The sequence below is a fragment of the Lissotriton vulgaris genome, chromosome 5 (assembly GCF_964263255.1).
Source record: "Lissotriton vulgaris chromosome 5, aLisVul1.2, whole genome shotgun sequence".
In the NCBI taxonomy this organism is placed as follows: domain Eukaryota; kingdom Metazoa; phylum Chordata; class Amphibia; order Caudata; family Salamandridae; genus Lissotriton; species Lissotriton vulgaris.
In genome coordinates this window covers 1,982,469,742-1,982,483,961 of record NC_141693.1, presented here as the reverse complement: position 1 = coordinate 1,982,483,961, position 14,220 = coordinate 1,982,469,742, and the positions used below count along the sequence as shown (strand labels likewise).

The 14,220-nt window shown below is 40.3% G+C and overlaps 1 protein-coding gene across 2 annotated transcripts in view; it reads right to left on the bottom strand.

Moving 5' to 3' along the window:
- Positions 1–3,901: 3,901 nt before the first annotated feature.
- The window catches only part of ZBTB43 (zinc finger and BTB domain containing 43), a 97,071-nt gene continuing 86,752 nt past the window's right edge, over positions 3,902–14,220 (bottom strand). For both annotated transcript variants that reach the window (XM_086924711.1, XM_086924712.1), the window contains one exon: positions 3,902–9,546. In XM_086924711.1, the coding sequence (XP_086780837.1) occupies positions 8,114–9,523 (1,410 nt within the window). In that variant the 5' untranslated portion in view covers positions 9,524–9,546 and the 3' untranslated portion in view covers positions 3,902–8,113. The remainder of the gene's footprint in view (positions 9,547–14,220) is intronic.

The window sequence follows — 14,220 nt, the reverse complement described above, 5'->3', positions numbered from 1 at the left end:
TATAATTATATTATAGAGTTAACGAGGATGAGTAGAACAAAATGAAGTTTGTGCAAATTAGGTTTCCATTTATGTTAAAATATATTAATACATAATCTATACATACAGTAAAACAACATTTCCTATTTGAGGTTGGGACTGAAAGATAAAGTCATATGCAGTTTCATTTCTAATGGTGAGCCAACAAAAAATTGCAGCTGTCCAAAGAACAGTAACAACTGAGCTAAAGGAAAGTCCAGAGAAGTTTTATGAAGTGGTAACACTTCTCAGAAGCACACTGTTGACATTTACCAGGAAAATGAACCATAAGTGCCAGCAGAGCTCATGACAAAGCATATGACAGCATTAAAAACTCTGATGGCAAATTCAGTAAATTCAAAATACCTAGAACATACTATAAAAAGATTAGATTTTCAGTTTCTAAGTCAATAGTAGTAAAAATACAATACATGAATGTGGCAAAAGGACTTATTTTCACATAATACATCTCAATTTAATGAACAGGTCCAATTAGTTACCAAGTGGATATTTAAAATGAAATGAAGAACCATTTTCTTTAATTCAGATTCACTGTCAATAAACCTCCATTTAATAACCCCAGTAACACATTTTGGTGTGCATATTTACACAATACCTTTCAAAAACAGTACGTTCTCCTGTGCATTGGGCTGCAATAGAAGCAATTGAACCTACAGGCATTTTCTGTAAGGCCTGTGGTCAATTCTAAACCTACTCAATAAACGTTAACTTAATCTCAGATGCTTAGAAGTAAACACTGGGTAAACGTACAAGTCACTTTCACATACAGTGCAGTGAGCAAACTCTGAACAATAACCTTGGTCGCAGCTGGGCAAAAATGCAAAAACACATTTTGTTGAATATTTAACTGATTATCTTATAATGCCACTAATACCAATGTATAATCTACATAACACATGAAATCCACCAACTAGCTAGAATTCTATGCTTGTTCTGAACTTGCACAGAAATGTGGAATTGCAGAATTGTGTCCATTTAATCTGGTCAGAACCAGGTAAATAGGCAGACAGTGGTGGAAAGTTGTCAATTGCTGGTCTTTAAGAATTATATATATAATAGTGCATATTATCCACCTATCAGAAGCTTGCTTAAGGCAGTGGTACAATGGAAAGTGTGCATTCTGCTTTACAAAATATTGACGCAAAGCCCAGTATTTGCCCACCGCTGCCTCACCACTAGCTTTACATTCTGTACAGTCCTTACCACTATTCCTATGTATTAAAACATCCGATTAGTTGTAATCAGACGTCAGAGATGATACACAGATGGAGATGGATAAGACTGACACCTACTATGAATACCAGCACAGACGCTGGAAGTAGTTGGGGGGGGGCGTGAGGGATGCTGCAGCACCCCAAAATAACCATGCTGGATTTCTGAAAGTGAATGAGCAGTATAGATGCTTATAAATTTTGTTTTTATCGTTTAACATTTGCTGTGCATCCAAAGACACAGATCAAATTATTAGACTATGTCTCAAACAAATTGCTGCCTATCCATTTAACAGGGAAATTTGTATTTACTTGTTTTTCTCGGACTGTAAATGAGTATTTTTTAAAATGAGCTTTGCGAGTGTCTTGCTGGTGTGAAACGAAAGGCTGCAGATGTCATTTTTTCTAACACAAAACAGAACGTATTTTAACTGTGCAAACATTTCGAACTATATCAGCAAATAGGAAAGCACACCTTGAAGTGTTTTTTATTCAATTCTTAAGTGTGATGGAAACAAAGATTTTAAAAAGATCAAAACAAATCAAGACACTTTACTTGGCGATGTGCAAATGACAAATATTCGCTGAAACTCGAATTATAATTTGTGCGCTATACAGTTTTATAAGTAAAAGTGTATCTCTTTGCAAATGTAGAGGCTATTTCAATGGAGAATGTGCTGTCTGTAAATGACAGTGTGCTACCACACCATACTTTAGTCATGTATGTCAGACAGTGTGCGCCACAATGAGCCACCGGTTAGGTACTATCCCTTTACATGCTATTGCCAAATGGGTGTGGCTCATTTGCCACACTTGCTCTTTGTGCGACACTTGGATTTTTCACAATCCTTATGAGTTTTGTGATGGAACACTGAGGACAGCGCCCTCACTCAGAAGACCTTTCCAACACCAATGAGTACCACAATCGACGGCGGCATTTGGAAACATGTTTTTCAGCTCTTTTGTATTCCTGACAATGGGGACAGATATTTCTAAATGAAAATAAAGTTACTAGTTCAAATGGAAATGTACCTGTGGTTGAGGTTCCATTGCTGGCAGAAGCATATGCATTTCTCATTCAAAGGTTCTCTTGACAGCAAAATTGGACAAAAAATTAGGATCCTTTCAGAGTTTCCTTCAAACCCCTGAAAGCAAAATTTGCTCATGCAGGATTCATTGTGGATGTTTTTGTACCCAAAATAACATAGCACTACTGAAAAAGCTATCTCAGAAACATTACATTTTTATTCTAAGGCCAGCAACACAACTTGAGCAATTTGTTCTTAGTTTGTGACCAGGTGGAATCAATCTGTATTATCTTTATAGGGTCTGAAATAAAGGAAGACTGATGTAATTTCAAAAACCGGTTTCTTTAAAAGCTAAACCTTCACAGTACAGCAGTGGGAGGTTAAAGAGTCCTGCCGTCCTTCAGCAGCAGCAGTTAGAGCCTGATCAAATATTCTTAGGCAGGACTAGAAGAACCAAGTACAGAAAACTCTGGACCTATGGGTGAGATATGAGACTCACCAGGTGATCACTGCTGCAGCAGAATGTCTGATTCACTTTGTAGTTTATGGTAGGGGAATGAAAATATCATTGGGGTGTTCTCTTGTCTGCTTACTAGAAACCCTGCCCAGCCAAGGCTCAAATGGTGAGAAGGTGAATTGTGCCTGGTGCAAAGAAGCCCAACCGTGGTGGTGTAGAGACAGTAATATGAAAAGGAAGAATGTCTGTGAAAGTAACTTATAGTGTGCTAGGTCGTCCCGGCATGAAATTCAATAAGGGTTAGCTTTTAGATTTTTCATTGTGAGAATATGAGCTGCTTACGGAGATGTTCTGCCTATAAATGATCACCAAATCTTCCGTTGCCAGTTGGCACAGGAAGTGGGCGTCACACTATAGTGTTTACGTGCGGTAGACGTTTGGAGGTGACCTATCAAAATTGTGATGACTTAAGGATAATAAAGTTCATAATGTCAAAAACAGTTAAATCAAACAGGAGAGGCTGGATAAGCTTGCCTCCTAATCAATGGAGGATATGTACCCTGCCTACATCCAAGTTGGCTTCAGTTAAATGTCTTTGGTCTTAAATCGGGCCGATTAGGTCCAAAATCTCCTGTTCCTTGACACATTGCTGCAGCTTGTTCTTCACCCCGCTTTCCAATACTTATGCTGCCTAAAAAAAAAATATATAGCAATAAGACAAAAATTGGCCAGAACATTGGGCCTCGTGAAAGAGTCGTTAAAAACAGCTATGAGAGGTTTTGAGTGCTAACAGACTACATCCAAATGGAATCGCTTCATCAGGTTTGGATCCTCAAAGGTCTATGAGCTAAGGAATTCTTCCAGTAGATGGTCCTATTTCGGACAGGTAGCAGTAAGTTTTTTAAAAAAAATAAGCCTAGCCACAGATGTAAGGCCAATCTTCTCAAACTTTTTTCCTATTGTTTAAAATTGATCCCAGACCCATATTCCTAGAAGTGCACTTGCACCCTCATGTTTGTTTCTGCTTAAATGGCTTTCACATTGTTGATAAAGAAAAAGTTGAAGGATTTAGAAAGCTCATTTAAAAGACAAAATCGGGGACGAGAGACATGATGGGGGCAAAGAGAAACAAACCATTTAAAAAAAGTGCTTATTATCTACACAAATTTGCTGTCGAGGCAGATTTATTTTTTGCAAGACGGACGTTTTAAATTTTGAAACTTCCAATTTATACACCTCCATAAACTCTTTTGCCACAGACTTCATTTGGAACTGGCAACTGGTCCTCCTTTTACTGCCAAGAAACCAATTAAACTATGGATTATTAGGGACAACCCTGCCGGCTGCAAGTAAACAAACTGAGTTGATAGTTCTGGCTTAAGCTGCTAGAATCTAGCCAAACATTTAATGCATGCTGTTTCTCTGGTTTCTGTTAAGTCTCTTAAAACTGGTCCAAGCGGGTGATAACCAGCCGCCAAACAATGGGACTTGTGCTGCCATGGAGACTGCTGATGCACATACAAGCGTTACACAGTGCTGCCCAGGAAAATAATCCATGCACTGAATACTACTAGTCTTGGTGACTGACCCATAATGACGACAATCCAGTACTGCCCCGGTGACTGATCCGGGCACAGACGAATGGTAACAATGCAGCTGAGATGACTTGCCAATACTCAAGAGTCTTAGAAGTGTGCCCTAGCGACTGATCGACCACCATGGAAAGGTTTTATTCCTGCACTGCTTGGTCCAGGCACAGGAGGATGGTTCTAGCGCTGCACTGCCATGCACAGGAGAACGCATCAAAATGTGTTTACAATCTTACCATTAACAAATCAACTTTAGCAATGACGTACATTTAAGTGCTACTATCTGCAAATAGTGTAAGGTTTTTAAGCAGTACATACAAGGATACATTACTTTTCACATAAAATTGCAAATCTGAGTATTACTGAATTAGGCCAACCTGCACAATGTAACATAAAGTACCCAATTCAAAATGGGCCATACAGTAACACAATTCTATCTTGTGATACACGTCACACTTATTGTAGTACAGCCATAACTTGACCAGCAAAGAATACTTAAGCTGTAGTTTTGGCAACAAGTCTCATGTTTCCTGCTTAAGGAAAGATAATAATACTCCACAAAAACTGAAATTGTGTTGCTTGACTAAAATTTTAAAACAAGTCAAAACTTTAGATCGACCCATGCATAAGTGCATACCAATTTTGTCTCTTGGAAAACATGTTCCTAATTTAGGAGTACAAATTTACAGGTCCTATACCTCTCTTACTGTCGCTCAAGATGGGAGACTTTCACACAACATTGGAGCCGATGGATGTCTGAGTCTCATCAGCACATTGCAGTGCATGGAGGAACGGGAGTTCTGAGTTACAATAGCAGAACACGTAAACGGCCCTTTCTGTAGCATTTAGAACTTCAGGTTCTGCATCAATAGGTTAGAGGTTCTCCGGGACATAGACTGTGTTTAAGCAGTAAATTGACCACTTATCGCAATACGGTCTGTGACTGTCTGCAGACAAGCACTGAGTACATACCCAAAAGCAAGCCCTACATTTATGTATTTAGCACCAGTTGACAGAAAATTACATTCTCAACATATATGTTGAGATAAATACCAGCATAATGATCATATGACTTAAGTAACCCAAGAAACGTTAAACAGCAGCTCTATTAACTGCAAGCTAGAGGTCTTTAACATTTCAACAATTAGAAAACAAGTATATATCAAGTCTGGTCTCTCTAATGAGCTAGGATCCAATACCTACTAGAGAAAATACATTCATGAAAAGACTAATTGTGGCCCTGGGCAATCGAAAAGTTTACTACCGGCTGCCAGAGCCTAACCTGTGTTAATTGTTATGCCCTGTAAAAGAAGTAATTGACATAACGCATTAAAATTTGCATCAACACTTCGAAGGAATATTTCTTAAAAGGCCTATTGAAGACAATGATGAAAGTGAGGAACTATGGTGGTTATCACACTGTGGTTGGTGATTCTGATTTTGGCAGAAGCAGGTTTTTCTGCCCTAATTAAAGTTCTAACTTGTGTAGGAATACCCACATTTCCCAGATATATGGCACCAATCGATCACCAGGAAATACCTGGTGAAATGGCAAAGGGGAAAGTGTTTGGGATTTGATGGAAAAGGGGAGGAAACGCCGGGTTCTGTGGTTATTCTACATTTTCAGTTTCCAAACTTGTGACCAGGAGGGAATTCTAAGTATACAAAGTACTGCTCTCCATTGTACCAGTAACTCCAGGGTATAGGAATTCCCACCTAATTGCCAAGTAAGTTATAATGTAGACCTAAATCTTTGCAGACTCTGTGAAATATCCAAAGGCTTCTGTAATTTACATTTTTGTAATACAGAAAAGTATAGTTGCCAGATTGAAACAATTTACTACCAATACCCAGTATATAAGCTACACATATAGTTAGATAATTAGTCTTATTTTAGACATTAATAACATTTCAGACTTAAGCAAAATTGAGAAACAAAATGCACACTTTCTACAGGCATTCCTTTCACAAGAGGTTACATTTTGATTCAATCCATAATTGTCCTTTGGCAATAGAAATACAGAGAGAATAATATGCCTAGCTCAATTTATATGTATTTAGTTTTGGGGATTTAGGGTATACTACAACAACAAAATGGCTATATTTCAAATATTACTAATGTTTAAATAAAATAAGATGGCCAATAAAAAGAGCGACTTTTGAACAGCAACCAGATTGTTATCACCCAATAATACCAACAACCTCCATCATCATAACACCCACCCAGAGGTTATTGCACCACTGGAATAACCTATGGGTAACAAATTGTGGAAAAATCCTAAAATTAAAATGCAAGATGATAGAACAGATACACAATGAACCAGGGATAGATTGCTAAATTTAAATGTGTACCTTTCACCTCAAAGGGAGCTATTAAATTTAGAGACTAGAGGAAGGTATGTTATTTGATTGATAAAATTATATTTATAATCTTTAGGTTAAGTCAACAGTAAGGAGAACTGAAATAAACAGCTCCTTTGAACACACCTAAGGACTGCTACATCTCGTCTTGACAATATACTTTTTTTTAAACTAAAGTTTAATTTGTTGATCAATATTTACATGCCACCTAATAGTAAATACAATACATCAGGAAGAGTTGAGAATTAGAAAATGGTTAGAAGGATATTAGGGGCAAGTCCCTTGATTATAAACTCTTAGAAAACTGCGTAAAGAGGAGAAAGAATGAGTTTAGGATCTTGTGGTAAAGATAATATTTAGCATTAAGGGCCTAATGGAAAAATGCAAGACATTGAACAATATCTAATTATCTGATACATCTGCTAATGGGTATTATGCTCTCGCCTCATTGAAATGTTAACATTATCTGTTTAAATTCTATAAGGGACATTTATATAATGTTAAGTTTAAAATCATGGTTGCATTTTTAAGACTACAAGAATGCAGGGTCAAAAAACGCATTTCAAAACTTAAAACAAAATGCCTCAAAACCTTCACAGCTGAAGCCTAAGACTTATGTCCAAAGAAATCTCAGAAGAGTCTACAGGACATAACAAAACAACTTTGAAATATGTTTAAGAAAATTGACAATGGAAAAGATAATTTGACTCCAGTGAGAGGACAATGGAAGAGGTGGTGCATGAAAGTCAGGATACAGGACACCATAGGGCTATCTGACCTAGTAACTAGCAAATTCGGTTTTTCATAAGAAAGGAAGTATTACATATTCTTTGGATAAAGTGCTTGATACAGATATTTAAATAGTTTGTACATAGAAACACACAAAATAAGAAAATTGCTAACTAGGTCTATGTTACCTTGTGGTTCCAAGGTGGGGGGGGGGAGGGGGTTAGGAGTCTGTCATGTCTGACACAGTAAAAGGATGCTACTGAAGATGAAGAATATTGATCATCTATGTAGCACATACTGCAATCTGCCTAGCCACCTAATTCCTATTTGCAAGTCTTATGTTTATGGTACAAAACCCAACTGGATTAGAAACATCAATATGTCTTCTTTGACACAGAGCATTTTCACCCACATTACCTTATCTGCCAGCAGCTATGCAGACAAAAAGTAACTACACCGTTTCACCTTCTTCAGTTTATGCAAAAATAAGTCAGTCATTAAAAATTTAAATAGGAGGCTTCAGTTTATGGCAGATTTGTGAATTCATTTCAAATATACCTAAATAATTAAATTAAACAAGGAGAAATATTGAACCTAAAACTTCCTTTGCTAACAAGAGAGAGTACCAAACACTATCACACTTTTTCAATTGTTTTCGTACACATAAAACAACATACAAATTGCTTCTATCTTGGGTACTCAGTCAAAGACTTCTTTTTCAGTAGTAGTTGGCTCAATTTTCGTAGCCTGGTATGCCTTTGTGCATGAAGTCACATGCCGATGGAAACTGTCCCGCCACATAAACCTTTTTCCACATATGTTGCACTCATATGGCTTTATACCAGTGTGGATCTTCATGTGGCCCACAAGGTGATGTTTCATTTTGAACTTTTTACCACAGATCCCACAGCCGTATGGCCGGAGGCCGAGGTGCATACTCATATGCCGATCCCTCTGACTCTTGTGAGTAAAACTTTTACCACATTGGCAAGGATAAAGTTTGTAAACAACTGATGTGAATCCAGAATGTGAGGTTTCCTCTTTAGAGCCCATTTCCATTTCAAGGTTATCACCAAATCCTGCTGTAGCCAAGTTATCCTGTCCGGCAGGGTCATGAGGTCCCTCTGTTCTATCGTTGGTGAATTCTTCCATAGAAGCACCATAGAAATCCACTTGCTCATCATAAAAGTGCTCTCCACGTTGGTCGCCCTTTTTATTACTACCTGTAACAGAAACATCGGCAGCACCTGCAGATGGTACCGCAGTCTCAGTCTGAGAGGTGTTCATAGACTCAGAGGCCTGTTGCTCCTCGTAAGCAGTTTGCACTTCAACGCCTTCACAGTTAGGGTCAAACCTTTCAGGTTTGACATGAATCCACTGTTTATGTGACATAATGCTCGGCTTGCTGTAGATAAGCCTACTGTACTGATAATCTGTGCTATCACTCGCCCCCTCCTCACCGTCCTGACTTGTCATTTCTGTGCTAAGCCGATCATGCTCTGTTGAAGAATTGCTCGGAAGATACTCCTGCTCGGTTATCTGAGATGAGAGTTCATCATCTTTAGGGCTCTCGTCTTCATGGTCAACATCCCTCGGCTCCTTTTGAGTTGGACTTTGAAAATTGGATTGTCCTGCAGCACTCGGCTCACAGCTTTCTCCAAGACAATTATAATTACTGCTGCTTGGTGACTGATGATTACTCGGGTTCGATTTCTGGCAAAGCACCAATGGGTTGCCCTCCAAAAGTTGCGTACACTTATCGACCACATGCCACATCTGAAGAAAGCTTGCAGCTGTTAAATAGCTCACAATCTCTGGTGCAGGAAGCACCAGGCGTCCAGTATATGTCGACAAAAGAATGTTTTCAAACACCCTCGGGTTCATGACATTTGGCAGGACAACTCGCCTACTATTCTTCAAAAGGACCTGGTCACAGAAGTAAGGAGAACTTGCTGCAAGAACAGCCTTGTGTGCTCGGAAAAGCTGGCCTTGCACCACAATGGAAATGTCACACAGCTGCCCCAGCTGGCGTTGCTGATTTAACTTTTGCAAAATGGTGTTTGAAAAATCAGGAAAATCCACTCGGAAAGAGCTTGTTCCAGGCTCCATTTCATCACCAATTATGCGCAACCCTGCAAAAGAAAGAAATAACTACATTATCCATTTTTCGGTGATTGTCTTTTTAATACTTTAACCAAAATAAAATTAGTATTATGTTTGTTGGTGAATGGGGATTCTAAACTTGTTTTTACATATGTCAATTGAATTATAAAAAGATAGGTATCACTGCACAACAGACATTTCAACAATCATTTTCACAGTGCACAGTGTTATTTACTTAAGGTTTTTGAAATATTTCTAAGATTTTACTTAGATGTTTTGAATACTTCCCTCTACAGAAAGGGTGTGTTTGTATGTTTGTGTGTGTTTACTCATAAAGCTGTGCATAGAAACTAAGTGCCACAAAAACATAGAGGTTACAAGTACTTTTAAAGATCTTTGTAAAAAAAATATTTACCTTCAAAGACCAAATACGCTATGTTGAATATTTCACTTTTAGTACTGAAACTATTTCAGTGTGATACTGAAATTAGTAGAAAACATCACGATATTATACATTGTCTGTATATAAATGTATTCATCTTTAACACTCATGTGGGAAAATATTTGGACTTTAGAAAGCATGACTCTGGCAACAGGAAATCCTAATAATTGGGTTTCCAAAACAGTTCAGCATACATCATTCCACAAAACAGTGGAATTGTCTATAGGTACTCGTCTGAATAAGCAATGCATGCATGAAAGATATTAACTCTTAAGACCATTGTGCGTTGATAAGCTAAGATATTGTCCAGTAAAGAGCGAGTGCTAAACTTTGCATGACGGAAAGTGCCTTAAAACTAATTCTAGCTCCTACCAATATCCAGTGTAAGCAATATGTAGCCTCTGCGATGTGATCTACTTCACTCAAACCAAGGAGTGGTCTAATCCTCATTTTATGTGCTTGAAGAAGTTGTGTTGGTCTATTGTTGGCAATGCCCAAGTACAGAGAATGGCTGCAATCTAACAGGGATTTCACGATAGCGTCAACAAGAACGTTTCTCAGTTGGCACGGAATGAGAACAATGATTCTGCACAGGCAGGCACCGTGAATTCTAGAATTCTACTTGGAGTGGTCTACTTAAGCTCCCCCAAAGGACAGCATCTAATCTTAGTCTAATTCTAGGCTCTTGATCTCTGGATTTTGGTGCGAGTGTTGAATACATGATGGAGAAGGAGGTGACCTCGGCTAGAAATCTATTCAGTCTCGTCCGGGTGTGAATGAAAATTATCACAGTATTTTCAGCAGGAGCCAACTCTGACTTATTCAAGATTGAATATGGCTAGTGAGCACCTTTTGGTCCATCTGAGCACCATTATCATAGAAATGAAAGTGCAATTGGTGATGTCCAATGTAGTCTATCAAAGTTTGAAACCGAGAGTAAACAGAATTTGAGAAAGAGAGAACCCCTGAGGAAATCAACAAAATGCCCCACTGGATTAAAATACAATGGTCCTAATTTATCTTTCCCATTTCTTTAATGTAAAATGTAATGTTTAACACATACCTTCAGCTACTTCTGAACTAACTTCAAGCTGCTGGTTCGGGTGCCCTTTCATGTAACTAAGAATTGCGGACGATTTCTTTTCTATGTCAATAACTTTTAACAGTACCATGTTATTTTTTTAAATAGCCTGTCTTTTTTTTGCACTACAAGCAAAATGTCTGCGTTTTAAAACTGAACATCGGTTACCTACGACAAACAGGTCCACTGAAATACTAACAGGGGAAAACAACTTAATACTGATTGGAGAGCTGTGAGCTACTTTAAGTTTGGGAGAGGGAAAATTGTAGTATTTTCAAGTGCGTCTACATCATGTTATTAACTCCTTGGGTTCAATTTAGGGTACCTAATGTAATTTAACAATTTATGCAATAAAGCAGCCAAAAGAAATCAATGGCCGCTTTGTCGGGAGACTGAGATCTGTCCACATCCCGAGTGGGGAAGCAGCAAACAATGTCCACAAGATATCCCTATGGCTGGGCTGGGGCTATGGAATAGACAAACCCAGGAGCTCTAGGGATCAAGTCACAAGGTTTATTCTGATGTGCAAGGCCTATTTAGAGATAGAAAAAGTTATCAATTAGCATCCAAGTCTGCAACATATTTTTTTAGGTTTGCCATTAGCCAGGACCTTTTGATTTTACTAAAATTGTATGTATATTTTACTCATAGAGTCTTTCAGCTAGCTCTCTTCATCCATTGGCCTATTACTGTGTCATTCACATTTTTTGCCTCCTACTACAGGATACAACATTGGGCAAAGCGTCAGCTCACTTCAGCCACAGGCAACTTAAAATGTGAGTGATGGAATAATGCCCTTTAAAAAGTGGTACAATCATGCACAAAGTAGTTTCTTTCAGTGCCAGGGATCAGAATGGCAATGTGTGCGTTCTGAAACAAACATTTTTTTTGCGTTAATCAATGTCTCTTTTTAGATTGAGAGCTAGTAGTTTCCCCAAAAATAACAATTTGCAAAAATCATGACTCAACAAAATAACCATTCACAAAGTCAAGCAGCTGGCGGCCAACACCAGACGCATAGCCCTTGCCAATTCCTGTTTTATCAGTGCAGTGCAATGGAGGGGAGGAAAGGGGGGCTGGAGAAATACAATTCTATCAGATAAACAACAGAAGAGTCTAACCTTTGTTGGTGTACACAAACATTTGCTATAGTTTTCCTTACCTTGTCTTGATTCCTAAAGCTATACTTCCAGAGTTGACCACAAAAAGACCACCACAAAGGTTAATGTCAAGTCAAGTCAAGTCAGAGAATTTATATAGCGCACTACATACCCAGAGGGTCTCAAGGCGCTCAGGAGGGGGGGGGAGGATTACTTGTCAAATATCCACGTTTTAAGTTGCTTTCTGAAGGCTAGGTGGTTCTGGGTAAGGCGAAGGTGAGTGGGGAGTGAGTTCCATGTTTTAGCAGCCAGGTAAGAGAAGGATCTGCCTCCCATGGTGGTCTTGTTGATACGTGGTACAGTGGCGAGGGCTTGGCTGGAGGAACGTAGTTGGCGGGGGGGGGTGTAGAAGGACAGTCTTGAGTTGAGGCATTTTGGTCCGATGTCGTAGAGTGATTTGTGTGCGTGGGTTAGCAGTCGGAAAGTGATCCTCTTATTGACGGGAAGCCAGTGGAGGTCTTTCAGGTGACCAGAGATGTGTTCGTTGCGTGGGATGTCTAATATGATTCTGGCTGAGGCGTTTTGGATTCGTTGGAGTTTCTTTTGGAGTTTAGCGGTAGTGCCTGCGTAGAGGGTGTTTCCGTAGTCCAGTCGGCTCGTGACCAGAGCATGGGTGACTGTTTTCCTGGTTTCGGTGGGGATCCATCGAAATGTTTTTTTGAGCATGCGAAGAATGTTGAAGCAAGATGAGGAAACGGCGCTGACTTGTCTGTTCATTGAAAGTGAAGAATCCAGGATAACGCCTAGGTTCCATGCGTGGTCTGTCGGGATGGGTGCTTTTCCAAGGGCTTCCGGCCACCAAGAGTCGTCCCATGCAGAGGGGGATGTACCTAGGATGAGGACTTCTGTTTTATCTGAGTTCAGTTTCAGACGGCTGTGTTTCATCCATTCAGCAACTTCTTTCATTTCTTCGTGTAGGTTAGTTTTGGCGGTGCTGGGGTCCTTGGTGAGAGACAGGATCAGTTGAGTGTCATCCGCGTAAGAGATGTTGAGGTTGTGTTGGCGGGCGATGGTCGCGAGGGGGCTCATTTATACGTTGAAGAGGGTGGGGCTGAGAGAGGATCCTTGTGGTACGCCACAGATGACTTTGGTGGCCTCGGACTTGAATGGTGGTAGGCGGACTCTCTGGGTTCTTCCGGTGAGGAACGAAGTGATCCATTCAAGTGCTTTTCCATGTATTCCGATGTTGCTGAGGCGTTGTAAAAGGGTGCTGTGGCAGACTGTGTCGAATGCTGCAGAGAGGTCGAGGAGGATGAGGGCGACTGTGTCTCCATTGTCCAGTAGAGTTCGAATGTCGTCTGTTGCTGCGATGAGGGCGGTCTCAGTGCTGTGTTTTGCTCGGAAGCCAGATTGTGAGGAGTCGAGGGATTTGTTGGCTTCGAGGAAAGCGGCGAGCTGGTTGTTGACAGCTTTCTCGATTACTTTGGCCGGGAATGGAAGGAGCGAGATGGGGCGGTAATTTTTGAGTTCGGTGGGGTCCGCTGTGGGTTTTTTCAGAAGGGCGGTGAGTTCAGCGTGTTTCCAGTTTTCCGGAAAGGTGGCGGAGTTGAATGAGCAGTTGATGACGTCTCGGAGGTGCGGTGCGAAGACGGAGTCTGCTTTGTTGAAGATGTGGTGAGGGCATGGGTCTGTGGGGGATCCTGAGTGGATGGAGTTCATTAGGCGGATGGTGTCCTCAGTGGAGATTGGGTTCCAGTCGTTAAGGGTGTTCGCGGGGGGAGAGTGTTCAGCATGTGGTTGGGTGGGTTGGGCTCCGGGTTGGTTGTCGAAGCTGTTGTGGATGTCTGCAATCTTGTTGTGGAAGAATGAGGCTAGGGCAGAGGTCTTCAAACTTTTCCAGGTTGAGCCCCCCCAGCTGAATTCCCCCAGATGTTGGGCCCCCCCACCACCCGACAGAAACCTCGGGAATCCGGCACACCACATGATCGACTGCCACGCGCACACCACGGGCCATAACCGGCAAACAATGCTCAACACAACAAGAGTGCCTAGCAAACTGCAGGCCTGTGAGTGGGTGTGA